Source organism: Miscanthus floridulus, chromosome 1 (assembly GCF_019320115.1).
Source record: "Miscanthus floridulus cultivar M001 chromosome 1, ASM1932011v1, whole genome shotgun sequence".
In the NCBI taxonomy this organism is placed as follows: Eukaryota; Viridiplantae; Streptophyta; class Magnoliopsida; order Poales; family Poaceae; genus Miscanthus; species Miscanthus floridulus.
In genome coordinates, this window is record NC_089580.1 from 167,622,963 (window position 1) to 167,646,968 (window position 24,006).

At 46.7% G+C, this 24,006-nt stretch overlaps 4 protein-coding genes across 4 annotated transcripts; all 4 read left to right on the forward strand.

Moving 5' to 3' along the window:
• The first annotated feature begins 6,843 nt into the window (after window positions 1-6,843).
• LOC136501198 (zinc finger protein ZAT7-like) lies at window positions 6,844-7,881 on the forward strand. The gene is made up of 2 exons (XM_066496699.1): window positions 6,844-7,584; window positions 7,731-7,881. Exon 1 carries the CDS (start codon window positions 6,968-6,970, stop codon window positions 7,565-7,567), a length of 600 nt encoding a protein of 199 aa, XP_066352796.1. The 5' UTR covers window positions 6,844-6,967; the 3' UTR covers window positions 7,568-7,584; window positions 7,731-7,881.
• Window positions 7,882-10,087: 2,206 nt separating this feature from the next.
• Window positions 10,088-11,085, forward strand: LOC136501206 (uncharacterized). The gene has a single exon (XM_066496709.1). It carries the CDS (start codon window positions 10,113-10,115, stop codon window positions 10,860-10,862), a length of 750 nt encoding a protein of 249 aa, XP_066352806.1. The 5' UTR covers window positions 10,088-10,112; the 3' UTR covers window positions 10,863-11,085.
• Window positions 11,086-16,543: 5,458 nt separating this feature from the next.
• LOC136501216 (uncharacterized) lies at window positions 16,544-19,094 on the forward strand. Its single transcript, XM_066496719.1, has 10 exons — window positions 16,544-16,695; window positions 17,136-17,231; window positions 17,320-17,371; window positions 17,471-17,577; window positions 17,706-17,791; window positions 17,890-18,054; window positions 18,212-18,286; window positions 18,421-18,486; window positions 18,613-18,660; window positions 18,788-19,094. Exons 2-10 carry the CDS (start codon window positions 17,177-17,179, stop codon window positions 18,950-18,952), a joined length of 819 nt encoding a protein of 272 aa, XP_066352816.1. The 5' UTR covers window positions 16,544-16,695; window positions 17,136-17,176; the 3' UTR covers window positions 18,953-19,094.
• Window positions 19,095-22,914: 3,820 nt separating this feature from the next.
• Window positions 22,915-23,750, forward strand: LOC136501227 (histone H2A-like). The gene is made up of 2 exons (XM_066496728.1): window positions 22,915-23,214; window positions 23,329-23,750. Exons 1-2 carry the CDS (start codon window positions 22,990-22,992, stop codon window positions 23,581-23,583), a joined length of 480 nt encoding a protein of 159 aa, XP_066352825.1. The 5' UTR covers window positions 22,915-22,989; the 3' UTR covers window positions 23,584-23,750.
• The last annotated feature ends 256 nt before the right edge of the window (window positions 23,751-24,006 follow it).

Here is a 24,006-nt window from a genome sequence, read left to right on the forward strand (position 1 = left end):
AGACATGGCGGGGGACATCGACAGATGGTGGAGCACCTCTGACGTGCTCGTCTTCCTCGGGTCGGCTCTAATCTCATGGCTATCGCTGAAACAGAAGATGGTGGCGCTGTCCACGTGCGAGGTAGAGTACATGGCGGTGGCCACAGTGGCATGCCAAGCTGTGTGGCTACGTCGGCTGCTGAACAAGCTGACCGGTGTGGAAGCTCACCCACCAGCACTGATGGTGAATAACCAGCCCGCCATCGCCCTCGCGAAGAATTTGGTTCTCCATGACCGAAGCAAGCACATCGACGTCAAGTTCCACTTCCTCATGGGCTATGTCGATGGAGGGTAGATCGTCATTGAGTTCATCGAAACTGGTCAGCAACTCACACACGTCCTCACCACACCGCTCGGCCATCTTTGGTTCACGGAGCTGAAGAAGATGATCGGCGTGGTGGAGGTTCTAGGGTTAGCAGCAGGATTAAGGGAAGAATTGTAAAATAATCTGCTGCTCTCCCATATCTGTACGCATGGCAAGGGCAGGCGCTGTAGCCGCGATAGGGGCAGACGCTAAAAGGCTCCCCTGCCACACTATAGCCATAGCAGGGGCAGGCGCCAAAGTCAGCCCTGCTGTCACATCTAGTCACTGTGACCCCTTTCGGTTTGCTGAAACTTGACTGAAACTGGCTGAAAACACTATTCTGGCTGAATTGTTGTGAGATAAAACACTATTTTGGTTAAAAAAACAAGCCGAACAAGTCAGTTTCTAGGTAAGCCGAAGGGGGCCTGTAGTAGCATGGTAGCATGACATGTCTGTGCACTAGGATTAGATGGGTAGAGTTGTATATATAGCTTCCCACTATAACTCAGTAAAGTGAGAGAGTTCAGTTTTGCCATCTCCCCTGTAGAGCTTCGGTTAACGCTGGCGCTTGTGTTGTGTGTGTGCGCTCTGTTCTTCCTCCCTTTTCTACCTCCAGACGTAGTGTGTGTGATCGACAACGATGGTGAGCGATCGGCTCACCCGTGCGGGAGATATCGGGACCAACACATACATGGCGAGTAGAGTATTATGTATTGTTTGACCTTTGGTGTGTGTAGCAGGTACAGTATTCTTGCAAACAATGTCAACGGGCTAGGATGTAAGCACTTTCCTTTTCGCTTTTAACAACTGAAATAATAAATAGCTTATATTTATATTCTACTCTTTTTTTGTGTGCCTCTCATCTGGGTGTTCGTACACACGCATGTCCAATCAACACACGCATACTACTCACACCATCCGTGTACAAACAAACCTACAACTACACTCAGATCTAGAAGACCACGTGATTCTTGAGATCACCGAAATACACTGATTTCGTAGGCGACGGGCGCGTCGCAATCCCTTTATAGCTCCACACGAGAGAGAACGCGAGAGAGACTACAGATTTTTTAGAATAAATCTTGGTGAGCACCAGAGTTTAAATCGTGGTGGGCAGGCTGCCCATAGCAAGCCTTTGCCATCCGAGCTGAAGCTCGGTCTCAATATTCTACTCCTTTGAGTAGTAAGTTGTGACCATGTTGTTTCAATTGGAAGCGAAGTTGATGAAGGCTCGGTGCAGCTTTATATATTAGGGCCCTATATATTATGATTTTATTCCATGTCTTATCAATGATCGCATTATATGTACTAATAATGCTATAAACAATCTCCCTCCCCCCTCTCGTGTCCAGAGAGATTCAACTTCCTCCTGATCTGGTACACGCATGAATCATGAGTTCATGCTGCACAATTGCTAATGAATAATCATGCATAAATGGCATCGACAGCTTCAAATGGCGTATGTGCGGAGGACATTGACAGCTTCAAGCACGAGATGATGGCTCGTTTTCAAATGAGCAATCTCGGCACACTCTCCTACTACCTCGGCATCGAGGTGAGATAAGGGAAGGAGATGCTCACGCTCGGTCAGAGTGCGTACGCCTCGAAGCTGTTGGAGCGGAGCAGCATGGCTGAGTGCAAGTCGTGCGTGACTCCGATGATGGAGCGGCTGACTGACAAAGGCCAATACTGTGGCTAAGGTAGATGCAACACTCTATCGGAGCATTGTCGGCGGTCTGCGCTACCTAGTCCACACGAGGCCGGACATTGCGTTCGCCGTGGGCTACGTCAGTCGCTTCATGGACGATCCCCGAGAGGATCACTGGGCCGCGGTGAAGCGGCTGGTGCGCTACGTTAAGGGGACAGTGGATCAGGGGATCGTCTTCCCCAAGACCAGCGAAAGTGGGCTATAACTCACTGTGTTCAGTGATGCAGACATGATGGGGGACATCGACGGACACCGGAGCACCTCTGGCGTGCTCGTCTTTCTCGGGTCGGCTCCAACCTTATTATTATCGCTGAAACCGAAGGTGGTGGCGCTGTCCACGTGCGAGACAGAGTACGTGGTACACGCATGAATCATGAGTTCATGCTGCACAATTGTTAATGAATAATCATGCATAGATGGCATACCACGTCGCGGAAGAATTATGTTTGGTTGGGGAAATGCTTGGAACAGGGAATTTCTGATTGCAAGCATGTGCCGTTGAAGTTTTCAGGAGCCTATGGTTGCTAACAGCTTCCAAGGACCGGTGTTTCGCATGCAGTCCCATTATCAGAGACTTCAGTTCAGAGCTGCCCTTTCAACGCCGAAAGACTGAAGGCGTCTGATCTAGCTAAGTCGATCGAAGCATGGTTAGCTACAGGGTTATGGAACATGGATTACTCAAAGGACACGTTGTACTTGCCACTCCCAATGCTCACAGCCAGCGGTGGGGCTGGGGGCTCTAGCCCCCCCCCCCTCTACCGATTCTGGGCACGTGGAGCCCTTCTAAGTTCTCTCTTAAAATTTTATGCATATATGTATTAGGTAGAAGGAGCTAAGGTTAAGAGAAGATAAAAAAGCCTCTATTCTTTTGTTCAGCCCCTTCTAAATTTTTTTCTGGCTTAGTCCCTGCTCGCAGCGATGACAAGTGCATGACATATGGACTGAAGGAACAGGAAGGAACCTGCAAGCCTGAAGGTAGGATCATCAGACTGATCCGAATAGGAGTTTAGAGTCCTTACTCTTCAGAGGGCTTCGAGAGTCCCAGTCATCCCAGCCGGTTGGTTACCTGCAAAGGTTGCCAACGGCCATGCCAGTTAGCTATTAAACAAAGGCTAGCTACTGTGGTTAGCTCAGTTGGAACTCGATGGAAAGAAAGATAATGAAAGCGTCACCATATTTATTGTAGTAGTCGTACACACTGGTAACTAGCAGGACGTAGGATCTAAGTTATACAGCCTGTTCGTTTGTCTCTGGCCTGTCGTAAACGATCGTAAATTTTCAGCCGGAACAGTATTTTTCTCTCACACAAACCAGCCAGCAGTACTTTTTCACGAACCAGCAATGATACGAACCAGCCAACCGAACAGGCTGATACTTCGCAACCATGCATATGGACACGGCCAGGTCAAGACAATCTCCTCGAACGGCTTCTGGTGATCACAATGCGTGACCAAAAACGGCTTCGTTGCGCCACCGCTCCCGCAGCAGCTCAGCTCTTTCCTCCATCGGCCGCCGCGCGTATCGTCAGTCGTCGGTCGTCGTCACACCTCATCAGAAACCAACTAACGGATCAAAGGCTAGCCAAGCTAGGCAAAGGGCAAATCTGACTTAGACATTTTTATTAGAGAAAAATTCACCCGCGGTCCTGCTTGCCTCCGTGGCGTTCCAGCGTGGCGCGGACGTGGATTCTGGCCCAAAAACAAACTCACGCGGCCGGCCCCCTTTCCTTCAGTCACGACGCGGAGGCGGAACAGTTCCCCAATCATGTTCGTCGCCGGGAGCAGCGGTGCCGGCCACATCCAGCCGTGTCCGCCGCCCAGAGCCGCGGCTTCTCTACGAGGGCCACATCGATGGCGAGAGGGATCCACCCGCTTCTTAGCTTCTCCACTTGGGCGGGCTGGTGGCAGCCTCGCGGCCTCTGGAGGCAGGCACGGCCACGCCGGGGGCGGGCGCGGCGGCCGGGGAGGACGCGGAGGCTCGCCGTTGCCAAGAAGGCCCTCACGTCCGTCGGGCTCGCCGCCGACAGGAAGGCCCTCGCGTCGGTCGTGCTCGCCGTCGGCTCCAGAGCGATGTAGGTGGTCAGCTCCAGAGCGATGTGTAAGGAAAGCGCCGGCGTGGTCGTGGGCTCCGGCATCGGCTACGCGACCTTGTGAGGAAGGCCATGCCCTCCATATCAGCCAGTGTTCGACAAGGTAATGTAGAGAAGAGCCAGCAGAGAAGAGGAAGGATCATGGAGCAGTGAAAGAAAATGCAGAGAAGAGCCAGCATCATATCTGATTGAAAGAAAGAAGATATGAAAATTTCAGGCCTCTGTTGGCTATTTGTATGGAGAGATCTCTTGTATGGATATAGTTATGCTTCTGAAATATTCAGGGACACTTGAAATGTAATGAGATGGTTGCCAGCATTGTAGAACTGTCTTATGTGCAATGAGATTGCCTATTGATGCTTGCTTGCATCTACATCTATATTTTTCTGTGATGGTTGCCAGCATTCAGTTAGCTCAATCTGAACATATACTGAAATGCATGTATAGGGCCTCTGTTGTGTGTTTGAGCTATTCCAGGATATACTTGCTTGAAGTATGAAGTATTTGCCCATTTTGCCTGTACTTCTATTACCATGCAAATTTATGTGGTAAGGCTCACTGGGTCTCCATACAATTTTTTCTACAGCCTAAGAGAATGTCTTAATATTTTATGGTTTTCTCTTCAACATATATAGGCAGCCATGAGCTACGACCATAAAACATATATTAGCTAGTGATATGAAACATGTATTGCAATTAACCACATATATGTAAGAGTGAGGCATAAAACACATAGCCATAAAAGACCATTTAGTTTGCCATTGCAGAGTTGCAACTGTGGCACTGGTACCTATGTTTTGGTGCCATTCTACAATGTTATGGTGCTACCTGTACAAGCATCTTTTTCAGACATAGATGCTACAGTCATAGACTAACTATTTCCCAAAGGCAAGGGCAACCTTCAGCACAATGTCCCTTGATTCTCCTCTTATCATTCCTCGGCATCTTAATTTCCACCCTATTCTTCATGCTGTACTCATTGATTGCAGCTCTAGCCATTTCCACTGAATCAAATACCATGCCCACTTTAAACATTGGATTATTCAAGTCTTCATTTCTGAAACTACTGAATCTCATATTGACTTGGCCCTCTCTTTCATCAGCTGGTAGTTGAAGCTCTTCACCTTCACTGGATAGGTCACTTAGATCATCAGTTGGTGTTTTCGCTTTGTCCCCCTTTAACCTGCTTCCTTGGTCTTCTTTGCCTTTGTAATCTGCATAGCCTTATCCACATCATCATCTACGTATTCCTCATATAAGTCATCATCTCCTTCATCCAGCTTATTGTCACTGTCCACAAAATAGTTTGAATCATCACTATCATCTTCGCTTCCACTGACATTATCTGCACCTGGGGTTGTCTCCTTCCTCAAATCACTGTAAAATATAGGCAATTTCTCTGGTCTCTTCTCCATGTGTTGCACCTTCACAGAGATGATCACTTTGGGAAGCTCTGTCACTGGGTTAAGCACCACATCATCCCATGAAAATCCACCAATGTCGTCTTGGTCAAAATACAGAACCAATGTCTTCACCCTATCAACCACTGAACACATATCATTTGTATCTGCATCAGTAAGCATAAGCCTCAAGCCATCTTGCATTTCCTTTCCTGGCAGCAACCAATGCACCTTCAAGGCAGTGTTGTTCTCATAGCCAAGTTGTTGAGCAATGTCATCAAACCACAAAGTGGACCAAGTATCAACATCACAGTAATCAAACCAGCTTATCCTCTCATCCACATAGGACTTCAAATTTTCCGAACCAACGAAAAATCCACCATGATGAACTTCAACAGTGAACTCATTGTTGCTACCTACCGTTAAACAATTGTGCAAACACACTACATCAGTACTACGCCATGGTCAATATTTCACTACACTACATCAGGTAAATTTACACGACATCAGTGTATTTCACAGTACCCATCTTAACCCTACCCCATGAACAAAACCCCAACTTTCATCGAATCGCACCCTAAATGTCAAACCCTAGACCCCAAAATCGAAACTTTACAAATCAAACAACCACGATTACTTCGAAACCATCAGTTCGGGCACCCAAAATTGAAAACTTTTGTCATCCCAGAACTTACCATAACAAGGCGTAGGCTCCCCCTTTGCTCGCAGCTTCGGACCCATCGCCGTAGCCTCTGCGCCAGCCACCTACTTTCCTGCCGCCGCCTACTACACCCACCCAATCCCTTCTCCTTCGATCTCCTTCACCGAGAAGCCGGCGTCCAGCTACGCCTCGGTGACCCACCGTGGCCACCGAGAAGAAGCAGAGTAGGCGAGTCTAAAGGAGAGCGAGCAGGGGAAAGGGGGCCGACTGCGTGCATCTGATTTTGGGTCTGGATCCACGTCTGCGCCACGCTAGAACACCACGGACGCAAGCAGATCGGGTCGTGGCCCGTTTGGACCCCTAGTGGCACGCGGGACGAGTTCTGGGACCCGAAAGTTGCATTTTTAAAGAACGGCGACTTAAGTGACACCTGCTGCAAGTCAGAAGACCACGGGTGAATTTTTCTCCTTTAGTAGCTAGCTCCACAAGTCAAACAAGTTTATTAACGATGCTGCAAGTCGCGCGGAGCATGTACATGTGTAGACTTATCTCAGTAGGTACTCTCAGTAGCTAGCTAGCTATAAATACGCAGGTTCCTCATCTTTTGTGCATTCAAACTAACGCTTCCGAGAAAGCAAAGCACTCGATCGATCGATCGGGCTCACCACATCCAGCCTCCCCTCCTCTCGTCTTTGCTGCTAGCAGCTAGGTAGCTTCGACGATCGATCTCTGTTCGTTTTGACGATCAATTCGTGTGCAACGATCTATGGCCTATGGCAAGAGGTCACGCCAGAAGGCCGAGGAGATGGTCTGGCTGCCCGACGGCGCCGACGTCACGCGCTTCCTGATGCTCTTCTCGGGCCACCACCAGCACTTCTACCACGGCGCCGGCGTGGCGTCCACAGACGCGGCCTCCTCGGCGCCCGAGCGGGTGTTCGAGTGCAAGACCTGCAACCGGCAGTTCCCGTCCTTCCAGGCGCTCGGCGGCCACCGGGCCAGCCACAAGAAGCCCCGCCTCGCGGACGGCGGCGTCGACGCCGCGGCGGCCGAGCCGCCCAAGCCTAAGGTGCACGGCTGCTCCATCTGCGGGCTCGAGTTCGCCATCGGCCAGGCGCTCGGCGGCCACATGCGCCGCCACCGGGCTGCCGATCAGGAGGACGCCGGCAGCCCGCCCGGCCTCGGGCTTGGCCTCAGCCTCGGGAGCGGGCTACTCGCCCCGAAAGACGACAGCGGCAAGAAGGCCGCGCCGCCGGCCGAGCTGGTGCTGGACCTTAACGCCGTGCCGGAGCTGGAGGAGGAGCAGGATCGCGCCAAGCTGGGGCTCTCCATCGAATTCCCCGTAGCAGTAGTTGACTTCTTACGTTAAGAAAGAACGTGGAATAGGTGATTTGGGACTCAACGGTCGTTTGCAGATTTGATACTGGATCAATATTCATACATATAGATGTACCCATCTGTTATTCATCCAGAGTGTCATCATAATAGGAGTTAATCTTTCAAATGTTATTTTTGCATTTTTTTCGGAATAGATTGATCTTCTCGGTTCCATTTTTGAATTATTATTATTACATTATTACTACACACGTTAAGCCACCCCAGAGGTCAACCTCGAAACATTAGAAATTCCAGAGTACATGGTTTTTTTTTCTCAGAAATGTATGAGGATACTTCTAATGCTCTAGGGGGGCGGCTCATATAGTATGGTTTGACTTTCTACGGCGTTTTGTTTTTTTATATTCATATATATTTCAAGTGGATTTTTCCGGTGCTTGGAATTTTTTCAGAACGGTTGATGGGTCCAGATCTACTGGTTTAAAAGTGGGAGGAACCCATTAGAAGGAACCAAGAACTTGTTACCTGGAACTAAATTAGTTAGCTAGGAACTCCGTTAAAAAAAGGATATTTTGGTCTTTGCACGTAGCGTTTCGGCCCCCTTTTCAAAGGCCGGCAGATCAAAGAACTCCTGGGAGGCCTTAGGCAGAGGCACCTGGCCGTCAATCCCTGACCGATGCCCTTACCAGCGAGGATTCGTGGCGGCGACTCCCTCGGCGTTGAGTGCTTGCCGCCAACGCGCCAGCGTTGTCGATCTGAAGAGCCGATGGTGGGAACGGAACCTACCAGCCGAGCCACACGACGCAAAGCCATAGACCGCAATCCTAGCTCGACGAGGATCCACAGCGGCGACTGACCGTCGCCTGCTTGCGTTCAAGGCATCGACATTTCCTCGATGCATTATGGTTAAGCCAGCCTTGGGATTTCGTTTTGGGTCTCAGTAAAAATTAGGTGGTCTCAAAATACTAAAGTATCCTTACTAACAATGGAATCGGCATTTTTTAAGTCAACGGTTAAAATTAATCCCAGCGGTAGGAACCGGCCAGTTCCGACCAAGCACAGCAACAAAGCTCTTCAAGTGCTTATAATATATATATACATCTCTTTTCTCTCATCGTCATTTCCACCCGGAAACTTCTCCGATATATAGGTATGTGTCTCTTGATCTGTATTGCCCACATCTAGTTCACTTATTACGAATTTAGTGTCATGCCTAATGTTTTCTGTTAAAAAATATAGAATCAATCTAGGAGGATTTGAATGTCTAATGTTTTTTAAAAGAGAGATTCAATCTAGGAGGAATTGGGAAGCTTTTCATTATTAAAAAGAAACTATGAACCTAAATTCAAGTTAAATAGACACAAACTTGAGTGGTTGGGTATACAATCACACATTCTACCCCCAACTAGTTGATCTAGACTTCTCATGGCTTATCTATGATGTTAGTTTTTTTTTCCACTGCAATGAATTCAATGTATCATGCATAGAGTGTAGATGAGAGGAGCAGCACTTGGGACATAGAAGTTTATACTAGTTTAGAGTAGATGAGAGGAGTAGCACTTACTTGGGGCATAGAAGTTTATACTAGTTTAGCATATGTTGATGTTGTATTGCTTGTGCGTCGAATGTCAGGGTTTGGTGTCGTGTAGGGAATGGTCATCAAGGGCTCCCCGCCGAGCCTTATATAGCACCATGATATATTACATATGGATCACCCCTGACAATCACTGATTATGTTTCCTGTTCGGTTATCATCATGTCTAAATTAATCTACTCACATCACATGCCTATATCCATAATCCATCAAGTCCTGTGCGCTTAGTAGATGAGGCACCTAAACAACCCAAATTATTATCCTATAGATTCATATTCTTATAATCTCATTCACTATATAGATTATAATAATTCATAGGTGGTTAAATAGGCTCTAATTTGTCTCTAGATTTGAGTAAAAATATGGAAGGATATATGGGGCCGAAGAAATGGTGCGAAATTTAGCAAAAAACAAGTCAATTTTGTGGCCACTGCACGTGATACATCGTTGTATGTTGAATCTATCTACTCTATTTACTAATTCCAGTACAACTTCGTATAGTACATACAAATTATAAAATAAAAATATTTTTTATAAAGCACACTTTATTTGAGAAGGATTTTTTATTAAAAAAAAAGAAAATCCTACAGCTTCTGGTGGTGGTGGTGTCGCTTTGTCAGTTCCAGTCATTCTTTTAGGACCCCTTTGGATTGTAGGAAAGTTTCCAGTTTTCTGCGTTTCTCCTGTGAAAATGAACTGATTCCTGTAAAATTCCTGCGTTCCGAGGGGGGGACTTACTTTGAAATGGGCCACTACTATGCTTACCAAAAGTCTAAGGTCAAAGCATCTCAATCCCAGCCCATGCAAGAGGCCCATGTTCAAACACTTCACTCCTCCAAAGGAAAAATATCTCATCGCTTCTGCCATCGTCGCCGTCCAGCCCCGAGTTGGCGTGGTCATTCTCCATCTCCAATCCCCAACCTGCCGTCCCGCTTCCGCAACCAGCCAACGCACCCCCCAAACCCAAAACCCTACCACGACGCCCATGGCCTCGCCGCCGCCGTCTCCTGTGCCGCACCCCACCTCCGCAGCAACCGCAGCTGCGGCGGGCAATGGTCACGCCACCTCCGCTTCGCCGGTGGACGCGCTCTTCCTCCAGAACCTCATGAGCCGCGTCCAGCTCCGCCCGCCCTTCCTCGACACCAACTCATTCCTCACCCAGGACCTTGACGACTTCCTCCTCAACGAGTTCGCCGCGCTATCCGCCGCCGCAGGGGCGTCGGATGATGACGAAGACGAGGAGGATGAGGACGGCGGGCTCGCTGGCGGGGAGGGCTCCGGGGAGGCGAGGCGGCGGCGGATGCTGGCGTGGGAGGAGGCGAAGCTGGAGAAGGAGATCGTGCGGATGGTGCTGGCCGGGGAGGCCGAGGACAAGCTCAAGCCCAATTCGGGCCAGTCCGTGGCCGTCGGCGACCACCACCTCTGCGTCGGCTTCCACGACGACGCCAGCGGGGAGTATCGCATCTGGGAATGGCATGGCCACGTCATGCTGTTCGACGACGAGGACGGATACTCCGCAGAGTACATTTATGGCAACCACTTCGAGCCGCTCGCTGCTGCCACAGCCAGGGCCAAGAAGAAGGAGAAGGAGATGAGAGAGAAGGACTTGAGCATGGGGCTTCGGGATTTGGTCTTGGACACTGACGACGGTGGCAATGGCAATCTCTCCAAAGAGAACCGCAGCAATGGAGGGCCCAGGGTAGTGCGCAGGAATTGGGTTTCTAGAGCTTGCTAGGTAATGGCTTTCTAGAGCTTGCAGTGAGCTTGGTGGAAGAAGCAGTGCATCAATCCGTGTGACAAAAGCAAATAAAGATTTTGTTGTCCTTTTCTCACTGATGGCTGTTTAAGCTGTCTCTTGTATTCTGATGAGAAATCAATCACATCTATACTTTGCTTCTGTTATCACACATACACTTTAACTCTTGGGTTCTTAAATGGAATCTTTATTCAATACTCTACATATATGTTGTTTGTTGAGTTAAATGTACCTCTTTTCTCTTGGTGCTCATGTGATCATGTTTTTGCTTCAGTGCTCTGAACCCTTTTGTTTACACGTTGCAATGTGCTATGGATGGCTGATATGCTTAAGGTGTATGTGTCACTAACAGAAGCATGGTTACTGATATGTTTAAGGTGATTTTGCTTGGAAGTATATCTGATTTGTGAGAAACATTATTGTTTGACAACCTTGAACACATTCCATTGGGGTGTACCCAGTTCAGAGAGCCCCCGCTCTGTGAGGGGTCTGGAGAAGGGTGTTAGTGGAAGCCTTACCCTCGCCTGTGCAATGCGAGGAGACCGCGACTCGAATCTAGGACATTCCGGTCACATACGGTAAGACTCTACCGCTTGCACCAAGCCCGCCCTTCCTTGAACACATTCCATTGGCATGTGAGAAATATCCCGCAAAAACTCTTCCTACTACTATTCAACTTGGATAACCACGCAGGTGATTTCCATAGAAAGCAGAATAGGGTGAATATGGTAAAGGCCTTGTTTGGATACACTTGTAATCACCTCAATCCATGTGTATTGGGGTGGAACTTTGTTTAATTTCCACCACAATCCATTCCCACACACGTTGATTGAGGTGGATACGAGTGCATCCAAACCAAGCCCTAATTGAATAACTGTATGCTCTGTGGACCTGAAACTATCGATTGGCTGCATTCAGTTGCTAGTTGCTATTTTGTTCTTTCAAAGATTAGAATTAGTTTTGTTGAGTTGTCATTGTTGTTGGATCATTAATAAGCCTTTACAACTTTCAGGCTCATGACTCTTATACACTACAATATGCTGTTTGTTCAATTAAATGTGCCTCTTATTTCTTGCTGCTCATGTGAACATATTTTTGCCTCTTGGGATACAAAGTTGAGAGATCAGGCATTGATACGCTAGGTACTTGCTGATTTTTTTTCCAGTGCTCTGTATCCTCTTGTCTACACATTGCAACTTGCTGCCATGGGTGGCTTTATGTGTTTTGAACGATTCAGTATCACTGCCAATTGTATCTGTGGTTTGTTATATGTTTAATCTGTGGTTTGTTATATGTTTAATTAAAATGATTTTTATTGGAAGTATATATGATTTGTGGAAGAAATGTCATAAATAAAGGTAAATAAAACATCACAATTGATAAAACATTGTTTTCGCCTACGTTGAACACATTCCATTGAAATGTGCAATATATCCCAACAACTATTGCTGCTACTATTCAGCCTTTGAATTATCCAACCGCATGTAACTGCACATGTGGTTTCCGTAGAAAGCACTATAGGATAAAGATTGTAATTGGATAGATCTATGCTCTGTATACCTGAAACCATTGATTGTCTGCATTCAATAACCACTATTTTGTTCTTTCGAAGATTATGATTAGTCTAATTGAGTTGTCATTGTTGATGGATCATTAAGCCCCTAGGACTTTCAGGCTCATGAGTCATGACTCAGGAGCCAAGGCCACAACACTGTTGTGTTGTTACTCTGAATGATTGTACAGGCCTTCCAGGGTTCCAGACTTGTGTATCAATTAATCATTTTTCTGTGGCAAGATTGGTAACCAAGCCCTATTCTTGTACCTCCATAGATTTTCTGTTACACTTTCGAAAATTTGTTGCTAGAAGGAACACATGATACTGATGATTATTTAATTCATTGAATCAACTTTAGAGCTGTTTCACCAGGGATGTTAAAGGGTTATTTGTAAACACATAGTATATATGTTCTCAGAGGTCTTTATACATTTACCAATGGACTAAAGGTGTTCTTACTATTCACTGCTGCTAATGTTCAAAATCTTTTAGAGTAGCATTCTTACTCTTACTTGGTATTAGTATCTAACATGATATGCTGTAGATGTTACTCTCCAAATCTTTGTTATTTTGCCTACTAACATGTTAAAAGAAAATTGTTTTTCACACGCCATAACTCCTGCAAAGGACCGTACCAGACTATAATTTTCGACCACCTCTTTATTGAAACTCATAAATCCATGCTGATTACTAAGGTTCTGGCATTTCTGGTAATTATGATTATTGGTCATGGCCTGTTTAGACTACCCTTGACTAAGACATTTGAACTGGTCCATCATTTGAACATTCAGTTTTGTTCACATACTAGAAGTCACGGACAGGGATCCCCTTGCGCAAAGTCGAAGGTTTTCTTGGCTATTGCAATATTATCACATTAAACCAAGATAGCTACAGAATCCTTCTTTGTAGATTGAGTTTGATATCTTATATCTTCCGGGATTTGTGGTTGCTTACCATATTATTGTTTAATTTGTGGTTTCTAGCCTGTCTATTTCATCTTGGCCTAGATCTGTTGATTTATGGTTGTTTTTGAAAGAGGTTAGGCTGATTTCCTTTAAGTAGATGCAACCTGTACAATTTGAATAGAAGCATACAAACGACTGTCGTCCATAGTGACCTTGGTATTAATATAATATGTGTTTCAGTTGTATAATTCAACTTTCAATGTGAGGTTAATTGAAGAAGTTTGCACGGTTAGCATTGCCATTGAGCATGGTTGCCTTCTAGCCTGCATCTCTTTAAGCTATCATATTTACCTGCTAGTGTTTGATTTTTCCTGCCACCTAGTAAACAGGTGAATTATGATATGTACAGATTATAGATGTTGTTAGTCTGCTTCCATAAGCAAGAAAAAAAAATGAAATACCTGTTGCATCAAAGCATGGCCAAGTGTGCTCCTGTTGAATTGAGTATGGGTTTACCTGCCACATAGATGATTCTTGATTCTAGTAGTGGACTGATAGCATCCAAATGTAAGCTTTCTGGGCAAGAGACCCATGATTCGGATCATGTCATGGCATTCATTTGCCCTTTCCTGCTCACACCTTACCTGCATAAACTAGAGTTAGGGAGTGTTTGGATCCAGTGACTAAAATTTAGAGGTATGTCGGGAGGATGTTGCATGGGGGTATTTGGATACTAATAAAAAAATAAATTACATAATCCGTCAGTACTCCACGAAACGAATTTTTTAAGCCTAATTAACCCGTCATTAGCACATGTTTACTGTAGCAAAGCATTGTCAAATCATAGACTAATTAGGCTTAAAAGATTCGTCTCGTAAATTAGTCGCAAACTATGTAATTAGTCTATATTTAATACTCTATGTATGTGTCCAAACATTCGATGGGACAGCCACTAAAATTTAGCATGGGCAACCAAACACCCTCTTAGTCCCTAGTTTAAGCCCGGAAGGGTTGATACAATAGTAGTTGCGGTCAATGTGGGTCACGCATCCTGTGTCATGTAGCTCCTATCCGGTCACTGGTTCGAAGAAAAACTATTGAGGCTGATACAGCACTCCTCTGTCCTGTAATGAATCGGCCCTTGTGATGACTGATGATCAACACGCCGGGTCAGAGTTGTCCTTGCATTTCTTTAATCTCGTGCTACTGGCTGCTACTGCCATGACTTTGTGAGACGAAACAGTTGCTTCCTGCTTCCTGGTGTGCAGGTAAATATAAAGGCTGCTGCTGGCTGCTGAAGCTGCGAGGAGCGACAGGTTCTGACTTGCTTGTGAGACTCGTCGGCGGCAGGTGCGACTAGTATTATAGATTGGCAGAGACGGCAGGCGCGGCCGTGACAGAGGTTTGCTGTGCAATGCTGGCCGCGGGAAGCATCTAATAAACCAGAACGTGATGGTCATATGAAACAAATATCCTTTGCCGTCTTGGAGAAGGTCTGAGCTCTCTACAGTCCAGTCCAGTAGTGTATGTTTTTAGCGTATCCGGGTCCTGTATCGAAATGCCAGGCACCTTTTATCTTTTCCTCTGATCCTTTGCAAGCTGCCCTGTTTTCGTGAGCTTATACGTATGAGAATGTGTCGTGAAGAATCTTGCGGCTGGTGTTTGCTTCGACTTCAGACTTGAGAGCAGCGTGATGTCTTCGTACAAGCCATTTTTTATCCTGGAAACTCTGAATCGGAAGCCTGGACGAGAAAGGGCATCTGATGATCTGAGGTTGCTTTGCTGAATTCGGAGACTACTGGAGGGATAGGAAATTCCTCATCTGACAATCTTCTCGGTTTTGGATAATACGCGGCGGTTCGAGTCCGCACAGAATCTTGCAGAAAGTGCTCATTTAGTCATAAGTAAGTAGATAACACAGTTTTTTGCTCGCCTAACACGCATTCCTGGGTGATTTTAGACAACAAATATTGGTTTGTCTCAAGGGCTTCCTTGGCTGTAAAGGCAAACCAAATTTATCAGGTTTGACTCTTTGACTCTGGATATAGAGCGATAAAGCTAAATTGAACTATAGCTTAAAATGGAGAACTCTGCCAGGCGCCCACGCCAAGTACAGAGCTCTAACCCTCTCCAATCTGTTGTGATCCATGGCGTCTCCTGACTTGTACAAAGCAAGTTTACTTTTTTTTTTGAGGGGTACTCTACTATTTTCCCTACTAGAAGTTGTGACGTTTGAGGAAAAAACAAAGCAATTACTATTTCCCATACTAGATTAGGGCCTTGTTTAGATTGCAAATTTTCGCAATCAGGACACTGTAGCACGTTTCGTTTGTATTTAACTTTGTTCGATCATGGACTAACTAGGCTCAAAAGATTCGTCTCGTGATTTACAACCAAACTGTGCAATTAGTTATTTTTTTTACATACATTTAATGCTCCATGCATGCGTCCAAAAATTGATGTGATAGAGAGAGAGTGAAAAAACTTAGAATTTGGAGATGATCTAAACCCTAGAGTTGTGACGTTTGAGGAAACAAGGCACGGCCGGACGGAGGGTGGATCGATCGAGCAGGAGCAGCGTTGATGCGACGCGTCCCTTAAACAATTGGCCGGCCTCCTAACCGGGCTGCTTGATCTCATCTCCGGCGAGAGGACAGGAATCTCTTGTCCGAGCTCTCCAACACTGGACCCTACGCCGTGACACTCGTCAGCACAGGAGCAAGGGACAGAGCGAGACAAGAGCCTAGGCCACAATCTAATCTGTCACTTCAATCTTTTTTTCGCCCACCCTGACAACGAGGTGCCCGGCAGTCGGCTGTCGAATAAGGATACCGGTACGTGACAATAACGAATTACATTCGTGATTAGCAAGCGGGATTAGTGATGAGCCTGTCATCTAATCATCATCATCGTGTAAGAAGTCAAAGGGGTTTTCGGAGCTGGACAGGGAGAAAACAAAAGCCTGAAACGGCAGGATCAGTGCTAGAGTTTCTGTTTATTTAAGTACAGAACAAGGGGCATGGCTATTTATGGGGCTAATGAATCCCCCTGCCTTCTCTATCTTTCTATCGATCGATCCGGTAAGGATTCCACTGAGCTGTGGGCTCCTCCCTTTTCCGTTGCCCCGGCGTGCTTCTCTTCTCTGGCAGCGGCGTCCGAGTGGAAACGGCAGCAGACGAGGAGACGAAGCCCAAGCAGATACCACGCATTGATCGCTGCTCATCATCACGTCGGCGCGCACGTCCTACTCCTAGCTAGCACTCTGTATTTAACCGACGCTCCGGGCTCGCTTCTCCGTTCCTCTCCGCTCGTCTGCTGCATCGTCCTGCCTGCCGGGCCGCTGCCGGTACATGTAAGAATGGATCCTGTACTGCTCCACCCTTTCACGGCCTTCTCTTGCATTGCTAGCCAAAAGAGGCACGAGAGAAGATCATCCCGGGCCGATGCTAGCTAGTGGGAATTCAGTATCATGAGAGATGAACTTCTGCTTGGCTCTGTCTTTGTTTTCTTCCCGTTGCTGGCATGTTGTTATTATAGATGATCTTCTCTCGTGCCTCGTTTGGGGTTGGGGCATGTGGTTTCTGATTCGTCTTGTGGTTTTTCTGCCTGGGCGCCTAGAAGCTGGGGATGTGTTAGCTACTTCGACTCTTCCTTGAATTGCTCTTCAGTCTTTCGCTCTGTTCCGTTGCTGAACTGATCGAGCAGCCGGATCACCAGCGAAATAAAAAAGCTTGTTTCCATCATGTTCTTGGATTCCTTTCCTCTGACCACGGCATGGCGTTTGGTTTGTAGGTGGTGACTGGTGAGGCCAATCAGATTTTCATCTGTGCACAATGTGGAACTACTCTGCGCCGCACTCGCTCCTGCTGCAGTACGGCGACAACTACGGTACGTTCTTCTACCGTCCTACAATCCTCTTCGTCGCGTTTGCCTCTGGAATGTACTAGTCATCGTGGTTTTTCTTCGATGCGTGCAGCCAGGTGCGAGAGCTCTAGTTCATCGGCAGGATCCGTGGGCCTGGACAGGATGTGAGTTCTATCTTCCATGTCGCTGTAGGCTTCGTTAGGGACTTGGTGTTCTTCCTGGACATTTTCATAAGTAACTGAATTTGTTTCTGCACTGAGCAGACTGGCAGCGGAGTATGGCCGGTTCGACTCTCTGAACTTGTCACCACCACTTCACGGCCTTCAGGCGCAAACGCTTTTTGTTATGCACGGTTCAGAGAACTGCCTAGGTACTTTACTTTTTTTTTGGGGTGCGTGTTGATGTGTTCAACGACGTCGCCTGTATGGAAAAACAAATTCGTACTTTTTTCCGTTGTTTATTTAATCTCACTGATCGTGCATGAATGAACTATACTAGGAATAGGCGCGAATCCGATCTACAGCAGCGAGGCCCGGCCTGCGTTTTCGCAGCTCAGCTTCACCCAGCCAACTGCCGCTGCTGCTGTAATTCTCTTCACATTGTTCAAGTCGAAAGCTTCACTAGTATCATGCTAATGGTTCTAGTATTAAGCTTGCGTCTTGGACATGCCTGTTTCTGTCAGCACTACTCGATGAAATGGACGGCAGCAGCGGGGGAGACGGTGACCGGTGACGGCAGCCGTCTCAGGGGATCAAAGAGGCTCAAGACAACGACGCCAGCGACAGCACAAGGTCCACAGCACGGCCAGCGCTGCAATCCGAAACCAACAAGAGATCAGTCTATGAAGGTAACCAAAGGTTGTTTTGTTCGCATGTAAACCCGTTTCTATGCACAGCATGCAGGGTTCGATGCCTGCCTGATCCCGGACATCAACATCACCTGAACGTTCTGCATTCTGAATGTTATTTTTTTCTTTTTTGGTTGTTATTATATACTTTGTGCAGGCACCATGTAAGAGCAGCCAGAAGCTGGGGGACAAGATCACGGCACTTCAGCAGCTAGTCTCCCCGTATGGCAAGGTAAAGCTCCAGCAGTTCGTCGACCTGTGCTGCCCATGCTGTGTGTGTATTCCTATCTGTGATCTGCATGCCTAGCATGCGCCAATCTGAAGAGAGCGTTTTTGTACCTGAATAAAATCTACCCGCGTGTGCAGACGGATACGGCATCAGTGCTCCACGAGGCAGCCACCTGCATCAAGCATCTCCACGAGCAGATCCAGGTGGGCAGATGTTGCATCAGCTTAATACTGAATGGTCATGCACTCATGCGACACTTGGACACGAGGAGCACGCAACTCACGGTTTCTCTCCGTCCCCGTTTCACCATCCTTCTTTTTTTCCTGCAGATTCTGACCGCCTCATACCCTGAATTTATTTCTTCAGCGTCACAGCAGGTACCCGATTACGGGATCATATACTAGCATATAAAGCGACTGGTTCTTTTGTCTAAATTTTCAACGTGCTTCACACGAAAGACGTGCGCTGAGACTGAAAGCTTGGCTTCTGTTCTGTGGTTGGCAGGATACGGGCGAGGAAGAGGGCGGCGCGACGGATCTGCGCCGGCGAGGCCTGTGCGTGGCGCCACTGTCCCCGGCCGTCGTTCAGCTTGTGTCAGCCGAGGCCGTGCTCCGCCACCGCGACGTGGCCTTCACGGAGGATCACTGGCGCTGCCTCGGCACTCTGTAACCGGCCGGAGATGCTGCCATGGTTCAGTTCGTAGACGGTAGGAGTACCAGACATCAGACATGGCATCTCCGGTTGCTGTTGGTGTCATCAGGCCTTCAGTTACAGCGTTAGAACTCAATTTCACTTGGAAAAATAAAAATTACCCACGCGCTTCGAGAGGTTATTATTTTTATTTATAGCATAATGGATATACACTACATTATTACTACGTCACCAACTGTTTTATCCTGATGGTTGCCTCTGCAGTCTGTACTGCAAGTATACTCCATGATGTGGATGCCACCAAGTGCATAACTGTGGCGATGTGTACCTATCTCCCGTTTGAGACTAGAGAGGCTGAAATATTTAGTATTCCGTTAATCGAATGATAAGCTTAAGGACTCGTTCGGTTCAACTGAATTCGGGCTACGAACCATTTCTATTGACCGAAGCTTATTCAAATTACATAATGAATCCGGCTAATATTTCCCCGCGGTCATTCCCCTTCGAACGAACGTGGCCTAAAGGAAAATCAATCGCTTAACCCAATGATCAAAGAGAAAGTGCTTAACCCAATGTTCCGGCAGTTACGGCATCTTACGCCAGTAGTGCAACGTTGCCATGCCAAACAAAATGTTGAAAATAAATGTTCGAATATGCCTTTATCGGCGTCCCCAAATGAAACAAATGCTAATTTACTTGAATACTTGTGCTCCAGATACATACAGTCCAAGAAAGGAAGGCAGCGGCAGTTTGTTGATCCAGCCCTGTCTGTCTTCTGTTGAGTTGCACATCAACATGACAACCAATTAGAGGCCTAAATTCAAACCTATAGCGCGGCACAGGCCGGCATCGATTCTTTTCATTTTATTTGTTCGGGGATTCTGTGCGTGCTGAAATCTTTTCGGTGCGTCATTGGTTGATTTGGATCTATGAATCTTTAGGCCGTGTTTGGATGCATGTATATTTATTTTAATCCGCATGTATCAGAGTGGAATATAATAAAATTTAGTTCAATTTCACCTCAACTCACTTCAACACATGTGGATTGAGATGAATACATGCGCATACAGTGAAGTGTTGGGTCTTACGGTAAACAGTCTGCAATACTTCATATGTTATTTTAGATAAACTTTATATAAACTTTTGACCAGCCTTCTGGGGTGGAGGTGGCGACTCATGGTTATACTGGTATTGCTAAGAGCATTTCCAAAAGTTTTCAAAAAAACACTCTCAAACTTGATTTTTTTTTGGTAAGATTGAAAATAAAATGCTCTCCGACAACTCTCTACCTCAACTCCTAATCTTTCCGCACTTGGAAAATTGACCCAATCATGCGCAAATATGCGCGCGCATATGTGTCCGCCAATGATTGAAGGACGTGGGAAGGAATAAGGAGAACGACAAGGTTTACAATGCAAATGTATAAAAGAGAAAGTAAGTATAAAAATGGTTGGTGTAATTTGAAAAAAGTCTATGACTCCTGATACAAAATTGACTTCTATATATTAGGAGTTGGGTTTTGAAAACTGTTAGATAAACCCAATAATTATTCTCCTAATTTTTTAGCCACTTGAAAAAACTTATTGATTTACCGCCTGTGACCGGAAGGTCCCGGGTTTGAGTCGCGGTCTCCTTGTATTGCATAGGCGAGGGTAAGGCTTGCCACTGATACTCTTCCCCAGACCCCGCATAGAGCGGGAGCTCTCTGCACTGGGTACGCCCCTTTTTTCATTTGATCTTAATTTTTTGGTAATTTTTTTAGAAAATTATGGACCTATGTAGTTTTTTATGTCCTATTTAATTTATGATATTATGAGAGCTTATTAATATACTAGCAAATACGCCAGTACATTGCAAAAGGAGAAAAAAAACTATCAAACGTTGATAAAAAATAACAATGGTAATGATAATCATGACATTTATTATATAAATTAATGTTGTTAATAATATTGATAATGTCCTATTAAAACACTATCGAATTAAAAAACGACCTTTATACATTTTTCCCTAATCATATATTTTTACTCATAAATATACCATACCTTTATTTTTCAATTTTTCATACTAATTGTTTGATTTGATTAGTTGGACTACCCGTACAGTCTAGGCTTTAACAAACAATTTGGTTTCTAATCATAACTACATTAACAATTTAGCAGTGAAATGTTTTGTTTAATATATAGTAGGATCAATGATTCAAAGGTTCATAATATTACATTTATTATTTATTTCTGACATTTATGAAAAATTCAAAAGAAACCCCGTATACGAACTCAAACGTGAGGACGGAGGAGCCAAAAGAAAATAAAGGACAGGTACGGTACGTCTACGCTCAACGTCCTAACTCCTAAGAGGACTCAGCAGACGGAGGAGGTGAAGGAGAAAATTGGGCTTGCGAGCGCCCTGATGTCTGGACGGATGGGGCGTTCAGAAGCACGCATCTGCAATTATTTTTCCATTCCGTTTCACATGCCACATGGGGCTTGCAGCCATTTTGCACACCCACATGAGGCCCGCGCCACCTCGTGTGTCACCCGCATGGAGAAGAGAGGGAGGAGACGGCGGATGCCCAGTCGGTGCCGGGAGGAGGAGGAGACACCGACGCGAGGTAGCAGAAGACGAGGAGGAGGAGACACCGAGACGGGCCAGTAGAAGGCGAGGGGGAAGATGCAACACCTGATCTACTTTTGAAACATTCAAATGCAACACTTGCAACATACGTCTGAACAAATGCTTGGTCTAGGCATCACTCCCAACTCCCAAGCGTTGAATTTTTCACGCCTAAGGTTGAGATGGATGCCTGGCCATAGCTACCTCGCTCAGGATCCCAACCAAACACACCCTTAGTTTTCAATATATTAAATATCTACTAAATACGCATGGTTGTTTTGCATAAAACTTGCACAAATGTTACAACTCCCCCACACCTCTTATATCATGAACCAAACTTGGTGTGGTACTTATTTAGGTGTTCCTTGACATGTTCACAAAGCCCCTGCACAAGCAGGTACAATCAAGTGGACACAAGTGGAAGCACAAAAAGATGATGGAAATGCCAATGTGTGGCAAACCAAATCAAGGATGCGATGATTTGTTCCTTGAAGCTCAAATCCTCCACTTAGACCTTCGTCTCCATTGAGGCGGCCTTGAGTGAACGCCAAAGGTCAAGAGTGGTTCGACCAACTTAAGTCCAGTTGTCACTAGAGGAGGACTACTATAGTTTAGGCTTCCACGGTCGGAGTGGTTCGACCAACTTAAGTTGACTAACTCTGGTAGTCCTTAAAGATGCATTCTCTTTTTAGCCCTCCGCTTAGAACTCACTCTTTGGAAGGATTTAGATGGTTAGAGGGGGTGAATAGTCTATAAAGATTTATCTACAAACTCATAAACACTAAAGAAAAGTAGTTAGTAAAAATAACAAAGCCTATAAAGATTTCTCTACAAATCTTGCTTGATTTTGTTTGAATTTTCATGAATATTTTTTTGCTTCAAAACTTGTGTTAAATCTCTCTGTTCTGCCTTACTCTCTTCATACTTTTGCTATTTAAAAAAAAAAGAGTCTGAGAGCTCTTCTAGTGCTTCGAATTTAGGAATAAATTAATTCCTTCTAATATTCGCAAAACAAAAAATCTGGCGATCCTCAATTCAGATTTATCGGGCTCCTCGTCTGCAGTGTTGGCCGCTGCCCACTTTCCACCGCCAAAACAATTCACCTGCTCCGTGGCGCGTGCCGCCGAAAATCCTCTTCTCGTGGGCGGGAGACTGGAGGCGCAATATTTCGGCATTCCCCGGAATCTGCTCGCACCTTATTGGCCGAGCTAGCCCTCCCACGGATCGTGCCCCGCTGGCACCATCGCAGCCATCCGCGACCCTCTAGATCCGACCGTCCGTTGCCCTCGCACGCGGATCGACTGGCCCACCACCGCCGCCGCCGCGCTGTTTAAATACCTGGCGTCGCCTGCTATTTTCCGATCACCTCGCAATCTCACATCCCTCCAATCTCCTGAGCCATTTCTCCTCTGTCCCGCGAAGCCACTCGAAGCGCAGCTGCGGCCATGGACTCCACCGGCGCCGGAGCGGGAGGGAAGGTGAAGAAGGGAGCGGCCGGGCGCAAGGCCGGCGGGCCGAGGAAGAAGTCGGTGACGAGGTCCGTGAAGGCCGGGCTCCAGTTCCCCGTCGGCCGCATTGGGCGCTACCTCAAGAAGGGCCGCTACGCGCAGCGCGTCGGCACTGGCGCCCCCGTCTACCTCGCCGCCGTCCTCGAGTACCTCGCTGCTGAGGTAAACGGAATCCCTTGCGTTCTGCAATTAAACCGTGTGTTTCGCTTCTACCTGATCTGGCAACGGCGTATTGTTTCTGAGGTGCTGATTCGCTGTGCTACCTTTTGTGACCAGGTTCTGGAGCTCGCCGGGAACGCTGCCAGGGACAACAAGAAGACGCGCATCATCCCCCGCCACGTGCTGCTTGCGATCCGCAACGACGAGGAGCTCGGGAAGCTGCTGGCCGGCGTGACCATCGCCCACGGCGGCGTGCTGCCCAACATCCACTCGGTTCTGCTGCCCAAGAAGACGGCGGAGAAGGCGTCCGGCGGCGGGAGCAAGGAGCCCAAGTCGCCCAAGAAGGCTGCCAAGTCCACCAAGAAGGCATAGAGTGTCGAGGATGATCTGATGTTAAGCGTCGTATTACCTGTGATGTGTAGGTTGTAGATGGAACGGATGTGCTTGGAGATTAACCGGTCTTGTTGCAAGGTATCTTTGATTCGCGCTACAAGAAATGCCTAGTTTGGTGAGAGTTGAAACGTGTTGTTATTTTCTTACCAGTATTGCTGATCCGTCCTATGTTTTGCATTGTGTCTTGCGAAATCGTTGCAACGGGCAGTGCTAGAAATGAGTAGTAACTAAGATGTGCAAATCTGGATTCTGATTTGGGCCTGAATCGTTATTGAAGCCTATTTTTTTTAGACGGTTATCGAAGTGAAACTATTGCACGGGTCGTCGCATCCTGGACAATTATGTGATGGTCCATCCTATTGCAGATTCCCCCCGCGTATTTGGTTTTCGGTAATTCTATCG

Coding starts and splice junctions, on each gene's coding strand:
- LOC136501198 (XM_066496699.1), top strand. CDS start 6,968: ATGGCCTATGGCAAGAGGTCACGCCAGAAGGCCGAGGAGATGGTCTGG.
- LOC136501206 (XM_066496709.1), top strand. CDS start 10,113: ATGGCCTCGCCGCCGCCGTCTCCTGTGCCGCACCCCACCTCCGCAGCA.
- LOC136501216 (XM_066496719.1), top strand. CDS start 17,177: ATGTGGAACTACTCTGCGCCGCACTCGCTCCTGCTGCAGTACGGCGAC. Junction 17,792..17,889: donor AGCCAACTGCCGCTGCTGCT/GTAATTCTCTTC, acceptor TGTTTCTGTCAG/CACTACTCGATGAAATGGAC. Junction 18,661..18,787: donor TTTCTTCAGCGTCACAGCAG/GTACCCGATTAC, acceptor TGTGGTTGGCAG/GATACGGGCGAGGAAGAGGG.
- LOC136501227 (XM_066496728.1), top strand. CDS start 22,990: ATGGACTCCACCGGCGCCGGAGCGGGAGGGAAGGTGAAGAAGGGAGCG. Junction 23,215..23,328: donor TCGAGTACCTCGCTGCTGAG/GTAAACGGAATC, acceptor TTTTGTGACCAG/GTTCTGGAGCTCGCCGGGAA.